The following is a 23,791-nucleotide window of genomic DNA, read 5'->3' as shown; positions in this document are numbered from 1 at the left end:
CCTTCTTCCGCTGCTCCCCCCACCAGCATTCCCCCTCAGCCCACCCCCCATCTCCTCCTCCAAAAAGGTAAGGCCTCCCATGGGGAGTCAGCAAAGCCTGGTACATTCAGTTGAGGCAGGCCCAAGCCCTTCCCCCTGCATCAAGGCTGTGCAAAGTGTCCCACCACAGACAAATGGGCTCCGAAAAGCCAGTTCATGCACCAGGACTAGATCCTATTCCTGCTGTCAGGGGCCCCTCAAACAGACCTAGCTTCACAACTGTCTCATCCATCCAGTTCAGTCCCACTGCAAGCTCCACAGCTGTCAGTCCAAAATTCATGAGTTCCCACTAGCTTGGTTTGGTTGTCTCTGTAGTTTCCCCCATCATGGTCTTAATGCTCTTGCTCATAGAATCCCTCCTCCCTCTCTTCTGCTGGACTTCTGGAGCTCAGCCTGGTGCTTGGCTATGGCTCTCTGCATCAGTTTCCATCAGTTACTAGATGAAGGCTCTATGATGACAGTTAAGGCATTCACCAATCTGATCACTGGGGTAGGCCAGCTCAGGTACCCCCTCCACTACTGCTAGTAGTCTAAGCTGGGGTCATCCCTGTGGATTCCTGAGAACTTCCCTAGCACCAGATTTCTTCCTATCCCCACGATGTCTCCCTCTATCATGGTATCTCTTTCGTTGCTCGTCCACTCTGTCCCTTTTCCAGTTTGACCATCCCATATCCCCCATTCCCCCATTCCCAACCCCTACCTTCCATTGCCCCCTCCCCACCTCCAGTTTACTCAGGAGATCTCATCTATTTCCCCTTCCCAGGGCGATCCATTCATCCCTCTTAGGGTGCTCCTTGTTACCTAGCTTCTCTGGAGCTGTGGATTGTAGTTTGGTTATCCTTTGGTTATCCTATGAGTGAGCACATACCATGTTTGTCCTTCTGAGTCTGGGTTACTCACTCAGGATGATATTTTCTGGTTCTATCCATTTGCCTACAAATTTCATGATGTCATTTTTTTTTTAACTGCTGAGTAGTACTCCATTGTTTATATATGCCATATTTTCTTTATCCATTCTTCAGTTGAAGGGCATCTAGGTTGTTTCCAGGTTCTGGCTATTACAAATAATGCTGCTATAAAAACAGTTGAGCAAGTGTCCTTATGGTATGATTGAACATCCCTTGGGTATATTCCCAAGAGTGGGATCGTTGGGTCTTGAGGTAGATCGATTCCCAATTTTCTGAGAAACTGCCATACTGATTTCCAAAGTGGCTGTACAACTTTGTACTCCTACCAACAGAGGAGGAGTGTTCCCCTTGTTCCACATCCTCTCCAACATAAGCTGTCATCAGTGTTTTTGATTTTAGCCATTCTGACAGGTATAAGATGGTATCTCAGAATCATTTTGATTTGCATTTCCCTGATGACTAATGATGTTGAACAATTCCTTAAATGTCTTTTGGCCATTTGAAATTCTTCTGTTGAGAATTCTCTATTTAGCTCTATAGCCCATTTTTTAATTGGATTGTTTGGTATTTTGCTGTCTAGTTTCTTGAGTTCTTTATATATTTTGGAGATCAGCCCTCTGTCAGATGTGGGGTTGGTGAAGATCTTTTCCTATTCTGTAGGCTGTCGTTTTGTCTTATTAACTGTGTCTTTTGCCCTACAAAAGCTTCTCAGTTTCAGGAGGTCGTATTTATTAATTGTTGCTCTCAGTGTCTGTGCTACTGGTATTATATTAAGAAGTGGTCCCCTGTACCAGTGTGTTCAAGGCTACTTCCTACTTTCTCTTCTATCAGGTTCAGTGTAGGTGGATTTATGTTGAGGTCTTTGACACACTTGGACTTGAGTTTTTGCGTGGCAATAGATATGGATCTATTTGTAATCTTCTACATGTTGACATCCAGTCATGCCAACATCATTTATTGAAGATGCTTTCTTTTTTCCATTGTACAGTTTTGGTTTCTTTGTCAAAAATCAGGTGTTCATAGGTTTTTGGATTAATGACAGGGTCATCAATTTGATTCCATTGGTTCACATGTCAGTTTTTATGCCAATACCAAGCTATTTTTATTACTATAGCTCTATAATAGAGCTTGAAGTCAGGGAAGGTGATGCCTCCAGAAGTTGCTTTATTGTAAAGAATTGTTTTAGCTATCCTGGGTATTTTGTTTTTGCATATGAAATTGATTATTGTTCTTCCAAGGTCCATGAAGAATTGTGTTGGGATTTTGATGGGATTGCATTGAATCTATAGGTTGCTTTTGGTAAGATTGCCATTTTTATTATGGTTCTACCTATCCATGAGCATGAGAGATCTTTCTGTTTTCTGATAGCTTCGATTTCTTTCTTCAAAGACTTAAAGTTCTTGTCATACAGGTCTTTCACTTGTTTAATTAGAGTTACCCCAAGGTATTTTATATTATTTGTGGCTATTGTGAAAGGTGATATTTCTCTGATTTCTTTCTCAGCCCATTTATCATTTGTATATAGGAGAGCTACTGATTTTTTTTTTTTTTTGAGTTAATCTTATATCCCACCACATTGCTGAAGGTGTTTATCAGCTGTAGGAGTTCCCTGGTAGAATTTTTGGGGTTACTTATATATACTATCATATCATCTGCAAATAGGGAAAGTTTGACTTCTTCCTTTTCATTTTGTATCTTACATACGTACACACACACACACACACACACACACACACACACAACACACACACACACACACACACACACACACACACACACACGGATGTTTTTGTCTGCATGTGTGTCTGTACATCACATATGTGCCTGGTGTCTGCAGAGGTCAGAAGATGGCATTGCATCCCCTGGAACTGGAGTGACAGCTGGTTGTGAGCCACGATGTAGGTACTGGGAATAGAATCCTGGTCCTCTGGAAGAGCAGCTAGTGCTCTTGACTGCTGAGCCATCTCTCCAGCCCCTATGTACTCAATCTTGTTATTTTCCAGAATAAAGGAGTATAAGGATAATGATATCAATATGCTACTTTGTAATATTAAACATTTGAACCATCTGTATCAAAAAGTATACTTTATACTGAAAAATATCCCAATGTAGCACATTTTCCTGTTTTTAAAGATTTAGTTTAGCCATGTGTGGTGGTTCATGCCTTTAATCCCAGCATTTGGGAGGCAGAGGCAGGTGGATCCATGAGTTTGAGGTCAGCCTGGTCTATAGAGTAAGTTTCAGGACAGCCAGGGCTTCACAGAGAAATCTTGTCTCAAATAACAACAACAACAACAAACAAACAAACAAAAAACCCAGAGAAACAAAAAAAGATTTATTTTAAAATTTTAATTTTGATGTGTGTGTGTGTGTGTGTGTGTGTGTGTGTTTGTGTTTGTCTCTGTACCTAAGTGCAGATGCTACCAAAGGTCAGAGTGTCGGCTCCACTTGAAGCTGGAGTTACAGGTGTCTTTGAGCCATCCAGTTGGGTCCTGGGAATCAAACTCCGGCTCTCTACAAGAGCAATCTTTTCTCTTCGTGCCGAGCTGTCTCTTGAGTCCTCAGTTTTCTGTTTTTCGTTTGTTCGTTTGTTTTTTTTTTTCGAGACAGGGTTTCTCTGTGTAGCTTTGCGCCTTTCCTGGAACTCACTCTGTAGTCCAGGCTGGCCTCGAACTCACAGAGATCTGCCTGGCTCTGCCTCCCGAGTGCTGGGATTAAAGGCGTGCGGCACCATCACTGGGCCATTTTTCTGTTTTTAAAGTGAGAAAACCGAGACCTCTAAAGGAGCTCCTGACTTCTTCAGAGACGCTTTGACTGATTTCCCTGTTTTGTTTCTTCTAGAGTGCAGTGTGAGAACCCTGAACCGAGTGCTGCACGATGAAATTCTGAATAAACCCATGGAAACACTTAAGCTTGCTATTCCATCAGGGATATATACTCTTCAGAATAACTTACTCTATGTGGCACTGTCAAACCTGGATGCAGCCACTTACCAGGTACCTAAGATACGTTTCTAATTGCCCTTTTAAAAAGCAAGCAAACAAAAACCCCAAACATTAATACTGCTCTTTTCTTTTTTAGGTTACATATCAGTTGAAAATACTTACAACAGCGTTATTTTCTGTGTCTATGCTTGGTAAAAAATTAGGTGTGTACCAGTGGCTCTCCCTGGTAATTCTGATGGCAGGAGTTGCTTTTGTACAGGTAATTATTCAAGATAAGTATGCCTTTCATTTCTATCACAGTTTGAAAAACCAACTTATTTCGTATAGAGAATATAGTTCCATTACTTGTTCAAGCAAGTAAATGCTGACAGATACTTTTTATGGCTCCCCATAAGCAAATACTGCATTGAGAATATGTGATTAAAAATAAATAAATGTGAATGAATTTTTCATAGTAAAGAACTGAACAGTTGGTCTGTGGCATAGTTTACTGGCAAGCTTACTTGCTTTGGTCCTCAGTAGCACACAAACACACATATCGTTGTGTTTTTTAGCCCTGGATGACCTGGAGCTTCCTTTGCAGATGAGTCTGTCCTCAAACTCTGGTAACTCTCCTGACAAGCCCGCAGTCAGCGGCAGTGGCTGGGAGAAGCGTCTCTGTACTGCAACCTGTGGGAGAGACCGCGGGAGCCCGCTATTCTGCTTAGCTCATGGCAGCTGACGGCCAGCTCCGTCTTGCAGGTGGCTGTTGGGAGACTGCAAGACCAGGAAGCCTAGTGCGGCTCCGTTTCTGTGCATTAAGGATCCTTTTTAATCTTTATCAGGTCTATGTAGATCAATGCCTGACGGCAGGCACCAATCTGCTCTCCACCGCACCCACAAAGCAATGCTGGAGGAGTCACAGTAGCTGATTTCAAATTATGCTTTAGAGCGGTGGCAATAAAAACAGCATGGTACTGGCCAAAAACAGACTTGTAGGCTAAGGGATGAGAACAGGGGCATCAGAAATAAATGCATGCAGCTACAGCTACTTGGTTTTTGACAAAGGTGATTAGAGCATACATTGGAGAACAGAGCCTCTTCAGCAAATGGTGCTCAAAAGCTATGCGTATGCACCCACAGCACAAGACTGAGACTGTCAGCCAGCACAGAGCTCAGTTCCCAATGGACTGAAGACTTTAACCTAAACCTTGAACCCTTGGAGACTCTAAAAGGGAACAGGGACAGCACTTAAGAGATAGCTAGTGGCATGGACTTTTTGATAGATCCCGATACCAGGAAACAGTAGCAAGAACTGACAAATATGATTGCTTGAAATGTGAAGGCTGCATGACAAGGAAAACAACAGACGGAAGAAATAACCTTTGAAGGGGGAGTGGGTGTTTGCTAGTTCTTCATCTGACAGGATTAGCATCCAGTTATATAAAGAACTCAAAAAACAACCAACCAGCCAACCCAAAGTCCCAAGACTACCAATAATCAGGCAAATGAACTCACCAGATAGTTCTCAAAAGAAGAAATACAAATAGCTAATAAATGTACCTAAAATGATAAGCATCTTTTTATGTTTTGTTTTGTTTTGTTTTGAGACAGGGTTTCTCTGTGTATCTTGGCTGTTCTGGAACTGTTCTCTCAACCAGGCTGGCCTCGAACTCACAGAGATCCACCTGTCTCTGCCTGAGTGCTGGGATTAAAGGTGTGTGCACCTCCACCACCCAGCTATGTTCAGCGTCTTTAGCTGTTAGGGAAATGTAAATCAAAACTACACTGAGATTCCATTTCACCCTAATCAGAATGGCTATTATCAGGAAAATAAACAACGAATGTTGGTAGGGATGGTGGGGAAATCAATCTTTATACACCTCTGGTTGGAATATAACTGAAAGCAGCCAATTGGAAAATAGTATAGAGATTCCTCCATGGGAAGATTTTAATTTTGTGTGTGTGTGTGTGTGTGTGTGTGTGTGTGTGTGTGTGTGTGTGTGTGATGTGTGGGCCCATGCATATCACAGAGCACATGTGGAGGTCAAAGGACAACTTTATGGAGTCAGTTCTCTCCTTCCACCTTTATGTGGAGTACAGAGATTGAGCTGAGGTTGTCGGGCTTGTGTAGTGAGCACATTCTCCACCAAGCCATTTTGTTCAGTTAGTAAGAATACTATGATCCAGCTATACCATTTCAAAGTAGATGCTTGACAGAAATATTATTTTTTGCAAGATTGTTCACAGTAGTTATGGAATCAAGGTAGATGCCCATCAGTGTGTGAATGGGTAATGTAAATGTGGTATATATACACAATGGAGTTTTATTTATCCATAAAGAAGGAAATTACATCATTTATAGAAAAATGTACAGCTGAAGATCATTGTGTTAAGCAAATTAGAGTAGACTCAAACAAACAATATAATTTTGAATTTGAAAAATGTAGATTAAGGGCTGTGCCTGGTGGTGCATACCTTCAATCCCAGTAATAGGGAGACAGAGGCAAGTGGATCCCTGAGTTTGAGGCCAGCGTTGTCTACAGAGTGAGTCTAGTACACTCAGGGATACATAGAGAAACCCAGTCTTAAAAAATAGAGAGAGAGGCTGGGCGGTGGTGGCGCACGCCTTTAATCCCAGCACTCGGGAGGCAGAGCCAGGCGGATCTCTGTGAGTTCGAGGCCAGCCTGGGCTACCAAGCAAGTTCCAGGAAAGGCGCAAAGCTACACAGAGAAACCCTGTCTTGAAAAACAAAAAAAAAAACAAAACAAAAAAAAAAAAGAGAGAGAGAGAGAAATGTAGATTAAAAAAATGATATGAAAATAGACAGGGGCTAGTTTAAAGAAGAAGGGGACCAGTGGGGACACACAGATAGTGGGTTACAACAGTTAAAAGTTGTCAGTTGATACACCATGGTCAGTAATATCCAGATCATTTGGGAACCATGCCTGGTACGTGGACTTTACAGTCCTTCATTTCTGATGGACTGTATCTTCCCTGCAGTGTTGTGTTTCTCTTCCCACCAGCTTCTCTTTGAGCTGTGCTTGATGGGGCTTAACTTCTTCCATTTGTATGTGCGTTTACTGGGCCAGCATCGTGGTGTGCTTGTGGAGGTCAGGGGACAACTTGTTCTCTCTAGCCACCGTGTGGTTGTCAGTCGTGGCAGCAAACGTCCCTACCCCCTGAACCATGTCACTGCCCTCCTCAGTGTTGTTTTTCTTTTTACTCAGTGGCCTTCAGATTCTCAAGCGCTGGATTCTAAGGAACTTTCAACTGGCTCGCAGTTTGTAGGCCTCATGGCGGTTCTAACAGCGTGTTTTTCAAGTGGCTTTGCTGGAGTTTATTTTGAGAAAATCTTAAAAGAAACAAAACAATCAGTATGGATAAGAAACATTCAACTTGGTAAGTTTTAAAGGCTTTCTAATACGTATTTTTTTCCGTTTACTTTACATATCGACCACAGTTTCCCCTCCCTCCTCTCCTCCTGTGCTCTATTTATCCCCCCATCCACTCTTCATCTCAGTTCAGAAAGGGGCAGGCCTCCCATGGGCATCAACAAAGTATGGCACACCAAGTTGAGGCAGGACCAAGCTCCTCCCCTGCATCAAGACTGGGTAAGGCAACCCAGCACGGGAAATAGGTTCCCAAAAGCCAGTTCAAATGCCAGGGACAGGTCCTGATGCCACTGCTGGGAGCCTGACGAACAAACCAAGCTACACAGCTGTCACACACATGCCAGTCCCATGTAGGTTCCCTAGCTGTTGATCCAGAGTTTGTGAGCTCCCAGGAGCTTACGTCAGCTGTTTTTGTGTTTTCCCCTGTCATGACCTTGACCACCCTGGCTCTACAATCCCTCTCCCTTACTTCAACAGGACTCCCAGAGCTTGGCCCAGTGCTTGGCTGTGGGTCTCTGTATCTGCTTCTATCAATTACTGGATGAAGGCTCTGTGATGAAAATTAGGGTAGTCACCAATCTGATTACAGGAGAAGGCCAGTTCAGGCACCCTCTCCACTGTTGCTAGGAGTCTCAGCTGAGGTCATCCTTGAGGATGCCTGGAGTTTCCCTGGCACCAGGTTCCCCCTAACCCCATAATGGCCCCTCTATCAAGATGTCTCTCTCATTACTCTCCCCCTCTGCCCCACTCCCATCCTGCCCAACTCAATCCCTCATGTTCCAGCACCCTCCCCAGCCCTGTTTGCCCAGGAGATCTCTTCTGTTTCCTATTCCCAGGGAAATCCATGCCTCCTTCTTTAGGCCCTCCTTGTTCCTAGCCTCTCTGGGAACTGTGGATTGTAACCTGATTATCCTTTACTTTACACCTAATATCCATTTATAAGTGAGTATGTACTGTGTTTGTCTTTCTGGGTCTGGGTTAACTCATTCAGGATGATTTTTTTTCTAGTTCCATCCATTTGCCTACAAATTTTCTTATGTCATTGTTTTTTCACAGTGAGTAATACTCCATTGTGTAAATGTGCCATATTTTTCTTATACATTCTTTGGTTAAGGGGCATCTAGGTTGTTTCCAGGTTCTGGCTATTACGAATAATGCTGCTATGAGCATAATTGAGCAGATGTCCTTGTGGTATGCTTGAGCATCATTTGGGCATATGCCCAAGTTTGGTATAGCTGAGTCTTGAGGTAGATTGATTCCCAATTTTCTGAGAAAGCGTCACACTGATTTTCCAAGTGGCTGTACAAGTTTGCACTCCCACCAACAGAGGAGGAGTGTTCCCCTTGCTCCACATCCTCTCCAACATAAGCTGTCATCAATGTTTTTGATCTTAGCCATTCTGACAGGTGTAAGATGGTATCTCAGAGTCATTTTGATTTGCATTTTCCTGATGACTAAGGATGTTGAACAATTCCTTAAATTTCTTTCGGCCATTTGAGATTCTTCTGTTGAGAATTCTGTTTAGATTAGTACCCCTTTTTAAAATTGAATTATTTGGTATTTTGATGTCTAGCTTTTTTTTTGTTTCAATTATAAATTACATGGCCATGGCCTATGGCTCAATTTTCTTGGTAGCTAGCTCTTATAACTAAACTTAGCCCATTTCTATTAATCTGTATGTCGCCACATGTTCTGTGGATTTACCTGTGTGCCATTATATGCTGCTCCCTGGACGGTGGGATAGTGTCTCTCTGCTTCTTCTTTCTCTTCCTCCTATCTCTCTTAGATGTTCCCTCCTGGCTCCATCCTGCCCTGCCATGCAGCTTTATTTATCAACCAATCAGATCAACACATATTCACAGTGTACAGAAAGACATCCCACAGCAAAGAATTTTTGTCATTTCAACCATTTTAAAGTATATACTTCAGTCGCATTAAAAACATTTATCTCTGTGCAATTGTCACCACTATACATCTCTAGAAGGATATATTTTTAATCGATTATCTCATTTTTCTTTTTTTTCTTCTATCTATATCTTTTTATTTATTTATTTTTGTTTTGTTTTCACTTTTTTAAATTTTATTTTTCTATTATCAGCTTGATACAGTATAAATTCTTATCCTAATTGTGAAATGTTTCATTGAGGCTTGCCCAGTAATTGAGTAAAACCAAAACTTATTATAAGCCACAGTCATCCTAGGGTCCCCCTGCTATATAGCCTCCCTGGTTCTGTGGGTTGCAGTCTGATTGTTCTTTACTTTATATCTAGAATCCACTTATGGGTGATTACATACCATGTTTGTCCTTCTGGGTTTGGGTTACCTCACTCAGGAGATGTCTAGCTTTTTGAGTTCTTTATATATTTTGGAGATCAGATCAACTGTCAGATGTGGGGTTGGTGAAGATCTTTTCCCATTCTGTAGGCTGTCATTTTGTCTTCTTTACTATGTCCTTTGCCTTACGGTTTCAGGAGGTCACATTTATTAATTGTTGCTCTCAGTGTCTGTGCTACTGGTGTTATTCTAATACGTATTTCTAAATAACTACACCAGTCATGTCTGGTGCTGCTATCCTAACCGGAGTTACAGTATTTAGCTGACTAGCCCACACCTCTAACCCCAGCACTCAGGAGGCTGAGGCAGTGTCAGCATGAGTTTGAAACCAACCAGCCCACATAAGGAGACCTATCTTAAAAAGAAACTGAACAAGGACTTATGTTCTACATTTGTATATTTCCCTAAGTCTTGAAGTGCCTAGGCCTTGAATGCAAATGTGCTGTTGATACAAGGACCTGGTAATGATCTTGCCCTTAGAAAGTTATATTTGAAATGAATGCCTTGCCTCATGATATGGAAAAGTTAAGTTGATGATCTGAGAGTGTAGCTTGCTCCTGTCCTCAATTATGGAGTCTTAGTGTGTTTGTCCTTATTGCCTCTTCCTTTGTGAAGATGCTACAAATAACTTACTCATTTTACTCCTAAAATGGAAGGAGTTGGAAATGAAGCAATTTTCATCTCTTTTAAAGTCATAACATGATGTTTTATTTCAGTGTAATGTTTTGGCCTTTTCCTGTACCCTTTTCCTGATTGATGGTAAACAGCTTAGAAAGGGAAAAAAGCAACCAGCCAACCAAACAAAAAACCTCCTTTATGATAGGATTCCCTTTGAACAAATACTTAAATTATTTATGATACTGTTATTAAGTTCTTGAGTAAGGATTTGGACATTAATTATTATCCTGGCTTATATCTTGGATAATGCTACATGTAAAATTGTGTATGTAAGTGTGGCTTATTTGTAAATCAGAATGTTCTATTGTATTTCTTTTTCCTTGGGACTTTGGCATTTTTCCCCAAACACCCAAAGATGTTTTTCCCCCACAGTTGACATCAACTTAAGAGATATACCATGTCTCTCTTGATCATCAGACATATGGACCTCTCTAGGTCCTACACAGTAAGTTGTACTTTTTAATGGCCTAGTATTTCATGTCAACACTTCCAAGTTTGATTAAAGTCCACAAGTCCAACTGTTTTCAAGTAAATACAGTAACAAAAACCCAAAACTTGATTTTGTCATATTTTCTACAAAATTTGTAGAAAGCTATGTTTCTTATGAGAACATATTGAAATATTGTTGTAAATATGAGAAATATTGAATGTAAATATTTGTAAAGCAAAATTTAATTGTTCTTCTTGTCAAGAAGACACATTCACAGGTTTGAAAATATCAAGCAGTTTGATTTGCCATTTCCTAAAGAGTACATCTATAGCAGAGTGCTTAAAAACCTTGGTTCTCAGGGTATACTGCTCAAATCTTAAGTTCATCAATTATCATCCATGTGACCACCGAAATGTTACTCAACTTTTTGTGCTTCGCTTTCCTCATCAATAAAATGTAGTTCTTAGTTTTTGTACCTACCTCATATGTTTCTGTGAGGGGTAAATCGGAGAATTCATGTATTTAGAATGAAGTACCTTATGTACGTAGTAAGCTATTCATATATATCTGCAAAAAGAAAAGAGGAAATAGTCACGGTCTCTGTGGGTTGCCTAAAAGTTTGTTGAATTATGTGATAAAAGTGGAAGACAAGTCAGAATTTATAGTTCTAGGATATTTTTTGATATCTTACTCTTTGATAGTACAATACTCAATGAAAAAAAATGGTAAGCTAACCGGGCGATGGTGGCGCACGCCTTTAATCCCAGTACTCAGGAGGCAGAGGCAGGTGGATCTCTGTGAGTTTGAGGCCAGCCTGGTCTACAGAGCGAGATCCAGGAAAGGAGCAAAGCTACACAGAGAAACCCTGTCTCGAAAAACCAAAAACAAAACAAAACAAACAAAAAAAAAAAAACCAAACAGAAAGAAAAGAAAAAATGGTAAGCTAAAGTGAGTTTAGAAAGAATCTTTATAAGTTATAAACAATTTAGGATCATAAAATAAAAATTTGAAACTGTAATATTTCAATAATAAAAGACTACAAGTGTCAGCCAGTGAGAAGAAAACAAAAATCTTCGTATCTGTGCCTGCTAAGAGAAAATATTGCTAGAACCTTGGATCTCAATTTGGTAATGCCTACAAGATACACACACACACACACACACACACACACACACACACGCACGCACGCACGCACGCACGCTTTGAAACAATATATGCTTTGAAACAATAATTCCATGTTTGAGTAAGAATTTACCCTATAGAAAAAAAACATAGATGCCACTGCTATTACCTTTAGCATTGGTTGCAGATGTAAAAACCAAACAAATGCAGAAAATAAGACTGATTGAATGAATTATTGTTTTGATTAGATAGTATAATTAAGGTTGTGCTTCAGAAGATAGAAAATGTGAAATAAAAGAAGATCCAGAGCCACACTTCCCGAACTCAACTATTGAGTCTATTCCATATGTGAACTTGGGGAAGTTCCTTAATCAATAAAAATGAGCTTGCAAGTATCTACTTTAGAGGCTTGTGGTATGTTAGTGTCCATAAAGCATTTGGAACACCAAGTGTTACATACATATGTGATAATATCGTTTAGACAGTGGACTGTCCGACCACTGTTAGAATGTAGTAGGTCTGTTTATATATATGGACATAATACATGTCCTAGTGTGTGTTAGATAGCTTTCTGTCACTAACCAACACCCAAGAGAGGTCAGTGTATAAAGAGATCAAGTTTGCTTTGTCTTAAAATTTGGGGCTTCTAGCTGATGGTCCATTGACTTTGGGTCTGTGGCAAGGCAGGACAGTATATCAGGATGTGCAAAGCAGAGGAAACTATATATTTCATAATTGGCCAAGAAACAAAGATAGAGGGGACGAGACTAGGGATCCACAGTCCTGATCATGGGCATGCTCCAATGACCTAAGACCTTACACTTAGTAGTGCCTAAGAGAGAGAACAGTTCTTTAACACTTGGGGGTTTTAGAGGGCATTTGAGCTCTAACAAGTACTAAATATATGTTTTAGTAATTGCCAAATTTTAATTTTGTAAATTAAATATTAAAATATATGCCTTCGGGCATATTTTTAAAGTCACATGCCATGGTTAATTTTATACTCACAATGAGACACATTAAAAGGTTAGGGCTTGTACAAATGCACTTTTCATGTTCTTCACACTCTACCTAGCTGTGGTTTTGTTTAAAAACTATCCCCTGTACCCTCTTCTAAAGCTGTACCATAAGATTTGTGGTCCTTGTAGGTTCCTATAGGCCAACAGCACTCCAGGAAATCTTAGCTCAGGGTCTGGAATGGAATTTAGCAGTGAATTTCACTGAGCCAATTTTCTTTATCAGTGAGACTTCATTAGTAAATACAGAATCTGATGCTGGGTTTGACCAGTTTTTAGCTGGAAGTTTTAGTTAACAAGTATTGTATTTTAAAAATACCTTTTAAAAAAGTTTATTACTTGAAAAATAGTTCCAAATAACATCACACATGGAAAGTAATCAGGCCAAAGACTATACAACTCAGTGAACTTATGTACAGTTAGAGTAGAGTAGGCATTTGGAACAGAAGCTGTGGTGCTTTGCATTGGATTTTACACTTTTACTATCAAATATATGTATTTCTTTTTTTTTTATTTTCCTTGACAGAGTTTCTCTGTGTAGCTTTGCGCCTTTCCTGGAACTCACTTGGTAGTCCAGGCTGGCCTTGAACTCACAGAGATCCGCCTGGCTCTGCCTCCCGAGTGCTGGGATTAAAGGCGTGCGCCACCACCGCCGGCTCAAATATATGTATTTCTTAATCTATATAATTTACTTTTATTTTGTGTTCATTGGTGTTTTGCCTACATGTATATCTGTGTGAGGATGTCAAAAGCCCTGGAACTGTAGTTACAGACAGTTGTGAACTGCCCTGTGGGTGCTGAGAATTAGATCCAGGTCTTCTGGAAGAGCAGATAGTGCTCTCAATCACTGAGCCATCTCTCCAGCCCCTCAAGTATATTTTTATGTATGTATCCACTACCAAAACAAAACAAACAAACAAAAATCCATGACTAAGTTAGAAGTAGAAAAATATTTAGCTTTATGTCCTCTTTCATAACTTGTTTTCATTGCCTGTATTCATTCAAACTTGTGAATACAAAAGAAATTCTGAGTCTTATATATGAGCTTTCATATATGTAATTATGAATGTAACTCATAAAATGTGGTCATAGCAATAGGAAAATTCAAGATACAATGGAATGCTAAAGGCAGGCATGTTATAAATATTTGAATGAATCAGCAGTCTAATCCTGTAATATAAATATTATTGTACTGTTTGAAGGTTGTTAAATTATTTTTTAAAATAGTCTTATGCCTATCTGCTTATATATTTGTTTTGTAGGCATCATATAGTAATATGCATACTTTTGTTGCTTATATATAAATCAAGTGAATTTTTTTTTCTTTTGGTTTTCTGAGACAGGGTTTCTCTATGTAGCCCTGGCTGTCCTGGAACTAGCTCTATAAACCAGGCTGGCCTCGAAGTCACAAAGATCTGCCTGCCTCTGCCTCCTGAGTTTTGGAATTAAAGGCATGTGTCACCACCACCCGGCTGAGTGAAATATTTTTTAAGTATTCAGATTTCGTGTGGCGCACGCCTTTAATCCCAGCACTCGGGAGGCAGAGCCAGGCGGATCTCTGTGAGTTCGAGGCTAGCCTGGGCTACCAAGTGAGTTCCAGGAAAGGCGCAAAGCTACACAGAGAAACCCTGTCTCGAAAAACCAAAAAAAAAAAAAAAAAAAAAAAAAGGAAATTTAAGTTGTGCAGGGTGGTGCAGGCCTGTAGCCCCAGTACTTGGGAGTCTGAGGCAAGAGGACCAGGAGTTCCAACCCAGCTTGTGCTACATGCTGAGTTAGTCTCAGTGTAAACCAGGACCCTGCCAATTGGAGCAGGCGGAGGAGACAGGATTGTCAACAGAAAAATATTTCTCCAGAAAAACTGCCATCTGACCCATGTTTTACTTTCTCTTAGGTTTCTTTGGGAGTATATTTGGATTAATGGGTGTATACGTTTATGATGGAGAATTGGTATCAAAGAATGGATTTTTTCAGGGATATAGTCAACTGACATGGATAGTTGTGATTCTGCAGGTAAAGCATTTAAGTCTTCTATTAATGCTACTGAGTATTGCTTCTGTACAGAGAATTAAAGTACTGGGTACTGGTGTGCTGGTGTTTAAGGGGCAGGGTCCTTCCTGTTCTCATCATATTTACTTTGTTCAGGGAAGTTAAAATACAACTGTTCTTAATGCCCTAATGAAAACTGATTTTGGAAAAGGGTCATGAATAAAAACTCCATTGTATTTAAGTTCAGTGCCATGAAAATATAAGTGTTTTATTATTGTTGTTGATGTTACTTTCAGGTTTATTTACTTTTATGTGTATCATTGTTTTGTCTGCATGTATGTATGTTAACCAGTTATGTGCGTGGTGCCCATTTTAGTTAGAAGAAGGGTCAGGTCCCCTGGAACTGGAGTTACAGATGGTTGTGTACCACCAAAGTGAGTGAGTGTTGGTAACCAACCCAGGTCCTCTGGAAGAGTAGCCAGTGCTCTTAGTCACTGAATCATCTTTCAAGCTCCATGAAAATGTTTAAGAGTTAAATAGTGGTGTACACCTTTTAATCCCACCGCTCAGATGGTGGAGGCAGGTGAATCTCTTGAGTTCAAGGTCAGCCTGGTCTACATGGCAAACTCCAGGAAGGCCAGGTTTACATAGAAAACCTGTCTCAAAAAAAAAAAAAGTCACAACTAAGAGTAACTATAACTTTCAAATTTTCTGCTGCAATTATCATTGCATAGAAAAGCTGTGGTCAGCCCTTTAAAGATGGAAGGAGCCACTTGAGATAATTATGCAAGTTTATAAGTTTCATTTCATATTTACATGTTAGAACGTTTCTGTCAAATTTCTTCAGTGTGAATATGGCTTGAATTGTTTAAGAGTTGAATAATTTCATCTCCAGAAGTACATCTTGACATTCTGAAAATATGAAAATGAAGGAAGAAGTCATTTTCCTCAGTGCCTACTCTCCTAGAGGCATTTGAAGTAACAGGGCCTGAAAAGTAGGGAAGTGTCCAAAGATAGTGAATGGTTCTTCAGATGTAAGAAGCAGGGCGGGGGGTGCACATTGATAATCCCAGCACTCGGGAGGCAGAGGCGGGCGGATCTCTGTGAGTTCAAGGCCAGCCTGGGCTAGAATTCCAGGACAGCCAGGGCTACACAGAGAAACCCGGTCTCCAAATAAATAAATAAATAAATAAATAGGAAGGGTATTTCCATTTTTATAAAAGGAGGAAAGGACACAGAGGAGAAATTTAGAGAAAATTTAAAGTGGAAGTATAGTAAACATAGAGAACTTATATACTTATATGTGATATATTTTATCCAGTTATGAGGAAGCTGTCCTTCAAGAAAGGGCTAAAAGATAAGAGAAAAAATTTTTTAAAATATATTTAGCTTTGTGTTTTGAGACAAGGTCTCTCTACATAGCTCTGGCTGGAACTAACTATGCAGACAAGGCTAGCCTCAAAGCCACAGAGATCTGTTTGCCTCTGCCTTTCTGACCGTTGGAATTAAAGGCTTGTGCCACCATGCCTATCCAAGAGCAACAGTTAAAAAACTGTGATGTAACTGATATGAAGGATCTAACAGGGAATAAATAGATGAATAACAGTATTTCCCCAAAATATCAATTCAAACATAATTTATAGTAAGCCAAATGGGCATAACTTATGACATTTTATGAATTGGACTTCCATCATTCAAGAAAGGCAGAGTGGCTCCCTGATTTGGACAGATATGGAGGGTCTGGTAGGAGACAAACCCAGGCCAGACAGATTGAGTGTCCATTATCTGTTTGAGAACTGTTTTGGATTTTCATTAAGGGTAGGAGATTTGGGACTTTTGCATACACATAATGAGATATCTTGTGACTGTGACTCGAGTCTAAACAAACTTTTGTTTTATGTATGTTTTGTTTTATTTATTAAAATTCACATAGCCCGGAAGTAAAATTAGTGCAGTTTAGAATACACCTGCATTGTGTGACTAACTCAGGAAATGAGGCAGGTGGACTTTTCCATCTGTGCTTCATGTCAGTGCTCAAAGAAGTGTTGGGTTTGGGAGCATTTTGGGTTTTTGCAGGATTTTGGGTTTTTGTATAGTAAAGTCTGGTGAGTTGCTGAGGTTGAGCCCAGGGCCCTCATACCTACTAGGCAAGTACTTTGCTACTGAGCTACCCATCACTCTTATGGTTTGTTTTTGTTTTCGTTTTTTTAACGTATTTAATTTTATGTGTATGTGTGTGCACCGTGTACATGCAATGCCTGCGGAGGTCAGAAGAGGCATCAGAACCCTTGGAACTGGAGTTACAGGTGGTTGTGCGCTGCCTGACATGGGTGCTGGGAACTAAACTTAAGTCTTCTACAAGAGCAGCAAGCACCTTTAACAACTCAGTCACCTCTCCAGCTTTCCCCATCTCCCGTTTGTAGGTAACCACAGTCTAGAATTTGAGAATGATTTGGTCGAAGGTTCTTTATAAGCTGTGGGGATAGCTCAGTGGTTGAGAACTTACCTACCATGTGATAGGGTTTGGGATTCAATCTCCAGTACTGCAAAAATCGAAACCAAACTGTACACCCTGACAACCATAAGAGATAGATTAGAATGGAGAGAAGCCGGGCAGTGGTGGCACACACCTTTAATCCTAGTGCTCGGGAGGCAGAGGCAAGCGGATCTCTGAGTTTGAGGCCAACATGGTCTACAAAGTAAGATCCAGGACAGCCAGGACTGATTTACAGAGAAACTCTGTCTCCAAAAACAAAACAAAACAAACAAAACGAAAATAGAATGGAGAGAAAATTAAAGAAGGCAAAGTGAGAAGACTGTTGGAAAGGTTGTAAAAAAAGGTTTTTTTTGATTCAGAGTTAAACCTCGTATGCATTGTCCTTCAGCTGTCCACACAACAAGTGTTTAATTATTGAATTTGGTGAAAATAGACTTTTTGTAATCTGATCATATTTGGTTACAGCAAACTTTAGATTGCTTTGATGATTATGTTGAGGGCTAGGAAACAAAACTGGACGTCTTGTTTTTATGTTCATATGAACCATTTGCCTGGATATAATTACATAGAACAAACCTTTCCTGAGAGGTGAAATTGTTTTGAAAAGCAGTTTCATGTTCATTTAAAAATTGTTCTCTTAAAACTTCTACAGGCACTTGGAGGCCTTGTAATAGCTGCTGTCATTAAGTATGCCGATAATATTTTAAAAGGATTCGCGACCTCCTTATCCATAATATTGTCAACAATTATATCCTATTTTTGGTTGCAAGATTTTGTGCCAACCAGGTAAATATTCATTTTTATTTATTTTTTCCCATTCTTGCTTCTTCCTGAATGTCTTATTTTGTTGTTCGTATCACTATGATTCTGCGTAGGTTTGCTTATTCATTTTCCAAAAGTTTGTTAAATGGCCACCCTGTGCCTGCAATCACTCTGTTGGATTCTGGAAAAAAGAAGCATACGAATGAGACAGTTATGTTCAAGAAAGTCACAGTGACTAGAAAACCAGACACAAGATAAATTATAACATGAGGTTCAGTGGAAGTATGGGTAGTCCTTATTAAAGAGGGGGCTCAAATCATTGAAATAATCATAGTATGATAGCTTTTCTCTTTGTAATCAATGAAGAGTACATAACTGAGCAGAGGAACAAATATGCAGATAGTGTATTAATTAATCACATGTGATAAGCATTAGAGTAGCTCACTCTAGGGGAGTGAATCTTGGACAGTAGACCAAAAACATTGTCAATAAACACTTGTTGATAGAAAGGGAATTGTGGCTGAGGACTAGTGCCAACCATGACAGTGTCATGGACAAGTACAAGGAGTCAAGGGCTCACATTTGTACAATGGATGGGGCCGGGCGGTGGTGGCGCACGCCTTTAATCCCAGCGCTTGGGAGTCAGAGGCAGGCTGATCTCTGTGAGTTCGAAGTTAGCCTGGTCTCCAGAGCAAGGTCCAGAATAGCCAGGGCTACACAGAGAAACCTTGTCTCAAAAAGCCAAAAAACAAAAAACAAAAAAAAACAAAGGAATGGATGGAAGGGAAGAGTGTGGAGGATGATTGGATGGACCACACTGGCATGTCTTTAACATGAAGTCCAACAGGAGCTTTGAGGCCAGCTTACCCACACAGTGAAGTCCTGTAACAAGTAAAGCCAAGCCTCTGTTTTTATAGGCAGGGAAAAGACTGGTGATTCCTGTTCTTTTCAGTTTTTATTTTTTAGGTTGAGGGTAATGACTTCGAACCATTAATAGAGATCTTAAAGCCAAAACTAATCCATGCCTCTGGCGGTATTTAGAAAATATGTATGTAACAAGTTAAGATTGCTAGTCTGGCTTATGTCCAGTTTTTATGAAGTAGATTGTACCTCTCCATACATCGAAGCATTAGGAAAACTTGTGGTCTGATTCCTTTCCGTGAAACATCCTGTAAATATTGGTCCTGAGCTTTGGTTATTATTGCTTTGGATTTTGGACTGAGTTCACCTAGGTTTAGCATAAAAGAATGAACTTTTCCTTCTCCGTTTTGCATGTTTTAAAGCTTCAGGCATTTTACTGCTGAACGAGTCCCACAGAGAGTGCACGTTTAGATGAGGTAGAGCCCTGAAGATGGTGCGGTAGGCGAGGGTGCCAGCTCAGCCAGTGTCTCACTGCGTCCTACCTCCTGCTTACAACCCTCTCCCCAAAGGCACGAAGTGCTTAGCCAAGCTCCTGGAGCATAGAACGTACTCAGCGTTTACCTCTATGTTATGGAAATGTTTCTTTCCCAGATTGCAATTGTTTTTATATTACATATATAGAAAGAACGTAATTTGCTTTTAACCTGACTTTTCTTTCTCTTTCTCTCCATCCTATTTAGTGTCTTTTTCCTTGGAGCCGTCCTTGTGATAGCAGCTACTTTCTTGTATGGTTATGACCCCAAACCTGCAGGAAATCCCACTAAAGCATAGTCACGTGCTATCTTTAACTGGTTTTTCACGATGGTGCCCTAGGAGGAATCTCAACAAAATTAATCTTGCACAGAGGACTTCTGCAGATTCTGTGAAGATATCATCATGCTAAATCTGATCATACTGTTGAAATGGTTTGAAAATGTGTACACGTCAGGATGAAACATGTATATCATGTGGAAACCCAAACTTGGAAGTGTGTCCAGGGCGTAGCATTAGAGGAATACGGGAGGAGGTCTGAAGTCCGAGCTCATAATGACCTCACCCTTTTGGTTGCTGCAGAACTGTCCAGTGCAGCCTTTGCAAGAGCACACAAATGCAAATACCAATGTTTGCAAGGTAGACCTACTTCCTCTTATCACATGTTCTCAGTCTTACTCTTTCTGCACAGATATATCAAATTACATGAACTATTCAAAGTTGGAAAAGTATAATTGCCTATAAAGCTGTGAACAAGCAAATATAATTTAAAACCATTTTCATGTATCTGGGATTTTTATATTCATACAGAAGATTGCTAAGCAAAGGATTGCTAAATGTTACTTGTTCAATTACATAAAACTTGATGAAGTAGTAGTCTGAGTTTGATTCATATTTAACGTTAGTGTAGAGAGATATATTTCTCTGTATATCTTTAGACCATTTACTGCTTTGAGTCAGCTGAATGCAGTTTGCTTCATCACATGCTAGAGGAGCCGGGGACTTTGACACTGAGGACGTTTTACCATCATTTTCCAGCTGTATTTATTTTCCATATAGAAGAGAAATTCTTATTATTACCTTAAATTGAATTTGTGTGTGTTGCCATTAAAACTTTTTAATGATTTAAAGGGATTAAGTACTTATTTAATAATTGAAAATAAAAGAGTGATTACTGTCCACTCTCCATGTGGAGACATCTGAACTATGAAACATATACTGTATATAGTTTTGAAATGGAGAATTTTCCTCTTATTCTGCAGTAGGAATTTCTGTTGACAGAAGCAACAATCGAAAAAATAGTATTAGTCATATCAGTGGGCCAAGAACAAGCTGACTTCCTTATAGACATCCCCTACTGTCATATTATTGCTTTTTTTTTTTTTAAGGCAGGGCTTCCTTACGTAGACCAGGCTAGCCTCCAGCTTACAGGCATCTACCAGCCTCTGCCTCCTGAGTGCTGGGATTAAGGGTATAGGCCACCCTGCCCAGCTCACTACATTATTTTAAGTGGTACTCTAATTTAAATTCAAAGGCTGTTTAGAAGTTTTTAGGTCTTAAAAGCTCATTATCCCTAGGAATACTCTGATCATGTGTCTGGAAGAGGTGGTGGCATTCTGATTTCCCTTTCTATGTCCCCATGAGTGCTGCTGGAAGGAGCCACCATTTGCTTTAAAATAGCAATTTTTGTCTCTTTTTAACACTGGAGTTGAGGATATAAATTACGAGTTATTTAATAAGCTGATTCAAAAGAGAGAATATATTAGAAATAGTAAAACAAAGTGAGAGGCAAAAATACATTCTATATTTGGAATATAATTTATTTAATTATTGACTATATGCAGAATTACCTATTGAATATAAGATGTATTTTACTTTATTTTTTCATTTATCTTGTATATATTTTAAAAGTTTGTTTTAATACAAACCTATAAGAAGATGACTATTTTTTATGTAGTTTTAATAGATTTTGTTAATGGAGTTTTGTTCAATAGTACTCAAAAGAACTGTTGTTAAGACCTGTAAGGTACCCTTGGCTAACTTGGACCGGCTGTTTGATCTTGTTAATGCACATGTACTCTTAACAGTGTACACGCCTAACCAATTCCATTCAGAGTTTCAAAGTACTGAAAATTAAAGAGTGTTTAAAATCATTGCACCAGCGATGACAGAGTGATACCAGGTTTTCTGAATGCCAGGTTTGTGGTTTTTCAGTGATTGAATAACTTACAGAGATTGAATAACTCCATTTGACCAAGTGTATGGCCACCACAGCATTCAAGCTATGTCCTAGGACCTATGACTAAATGCAACCTAGATCTTGGAGATGTTCAAAATTTATGAATACAGATTCATGTTCAGCTCACATTGAAGCATTGGGTGGGTAACTGTGCTAATACAGTGTGAATTCACAGTTAATGGTTACTTAAATCTAGTCTGTCCCTGACTTAACCCTACAGAAATTTGTATTAGGTGTCATTTATACTTTTTTTTCTAGTCAGTTAAAAATGTTATTGGGCTGAATGTATAGTTTAAAATTTATAAGGAAATAATCACATTTGGGGGAAAATGGGCTTGTAGTCTACGTTGTGTCGTATATATTGATACTGAAACTTTGTGTTACATGGTTTGTTTTGATAATGTTCAAAACTGTGGCTGTGTCATGCTTTTCAAGTAACTTTTGGATTATTTAAATTTTGTGCTTTTAGAGTGTATTTGTTGTTTCTCTTTTCACTGATATGGACTGTGTGAATTCATAGAGGAAGAGTGCCAGCTGAGAGCCGCAGTAAAGTTAGGCACAGCACTAAAGTTGGCAGAAAGCTGGATGCAACAGCAGGCCCTCAGTGCAGCATAGCAGCTCTTTCCTGAATGGTTTCCAAGTTGTAAGTTACTTTTATAATGGAATATATAGTTTTAAAATGCAGAATTCAGTGTTTACATCAGTTTCTATGAAATGCCACAGAATTTCCTGTAAAGAAAAGGCAGTTTGATATTTAAGCCAGAGTCTATTAAGAAATTCCAAGAGGAAATTGACATTCTGCTCTGAACACTTAAGTAGAATGCTGACTATTCTTACAAATCAAGCTAGTAGACTTTAATTGTCATTTATACAATCATTTAGGTGTTTTGTTTTCGTTTCTTTTTGAGGCAGGGTCTTACTCTGTGGCCCTGGCTGGCCTGGAACTTGCTATGCAGAGCAGGCTGGCCTTGAATTGACAAAAATCTGCCTGCCTCTGCCTTCCAAGTCCTGAGATTGAAGGTGTGTGCTATCACTCCCATTTGAGTTTTGTTTTGTTTGTAAAGAAAGGCTTTGGCATCATTCATTCTATTTAAACATTCATTGTAAAAAGATTTGATTTGTATAGATGTATCTTTACATGGAATTTAGAAAAAGTATTTATGTTATATTGAATCTCCAAGATATTTAAAGTAGTTATAGGGCCAAAGAAAATGCACCTTTACCACTATCTGGTCCTATGTGCCTTGCTTTACCAAATAAATACCTGACTTTTATGGAGAATATTTCTGTAATTTACAACTTTAAACACATACTTGAAATTGGGAATTTTTTTTTTTAAAGAATAACTAACTACAATTCTAGCTTTTGGTTGTTTTGACATTTGCTCTTTAAATCCATCATCTAGCAAACTGATACTAAGTATCCTATCAAAGTATCTACAACTAGCACTTGTTTAAGTAACTTGTGACATCTGCACCATGATTCAGGTTGGAGACTTTAACAACTGTATATAAATGTCTGTTTGTTGTTTCTTTTCTTGTAAGACATAATTTGTTGTGATTTAAAACAAAATTTTAAAAATGATTTTGACCCTAAATTGATCTATGTCTGTACTTCAATTTATATAAAGTGATTCTTTGGGGTTTGGGAATGTGATTTGTATGTTTAAATTTTTATGAATATAATTCAAAGGAATGTATAAACTGGTCTTTTATTAAGTGGTTTTTTTATATGATAAATTCCTCATGGCAGTTTTTTGGTATCCATTATTACCTATATTTAATAGATAAGGGAAATAGATTATTTTCATAAATAACTATATATATTTTTTCCTATATTTCTACTTTCCCTTTTAACCTGTGTCTGATTTAATCTGTGGATTAATTTCCTATTTTTATATTTCAGGAATGAATTGCTCATTTTTATCTCTCGGTAATTTTGTATCACATGTAATTTTGCTTCCTTTTCTTTGTTTTAGCCAGAGTGGTTAGAATTTCTCTGCCTATATAGTGATCACAGCCCAAAAGGATTTTGTTTGGAATAAAATGCTTCTTTGCTGCTGGCCAGG

At 39.2% G+C, this 23,791-nt stretch overlaps 1 protein-coding gene across 4 annotated transcripts in view; it reads left to right on the top strand.

Moving 5' to 3' along the window:
• The window catches only part of Slc35a3 (solute carrier family 35 member A3), a 66,870-nt gene extending 43,079 nt beyond the window's left edge, over positions 1-23,791 (top strand). For all 4 annotated transcript variants that reach the window (XM_059266154.1, XM_059266155.1, XM_059266156.1 and 1 more), the window contains 6 exons: positions 3,789-3,943; positions 4,029-4,151; positions 7,103-7,274; positions 14,739-14,857; positions 17,983-18,116; positions 19,694-23,791. In XM_059266154.1, coding sequence (XP_059122137.1) covers positions 3,789-3,943; positions 4,029-4,151; positions 7,103-7,274; positions 14,739-14,857; positions 17,983-18,116; positions 19,694-19,784 — 794 coding nt within the window. In that variant the 3' untranslated portion in view covers positions 19,785-23,791. The remainder of the gene's footprint in view (positions 1-3,788; positions 3,944-4,028; positions 4,152-7,102; positions 7,275-14,738; positions 14,858-17,982; positions 18,117-19,693) is intronic.

This window comes from Peromyscus eremicus, chromosome 6 (genome assembly GCF_949786415.1).
Source record: "Peromyscus eremicus chromosome 6, PerEre_H2_v1, whole genome shotgun sequence".
NCBI lineage: Eukaryota > Metazoa > Chordata > Mammalia > Rodentia > Cricetidae > Peromyscus > Peromyscus eremicus.
Note: the sequence above shows the minus strand (reverse complement) of the source record. Positions and strands in the feature narration are given on the sequence as shown.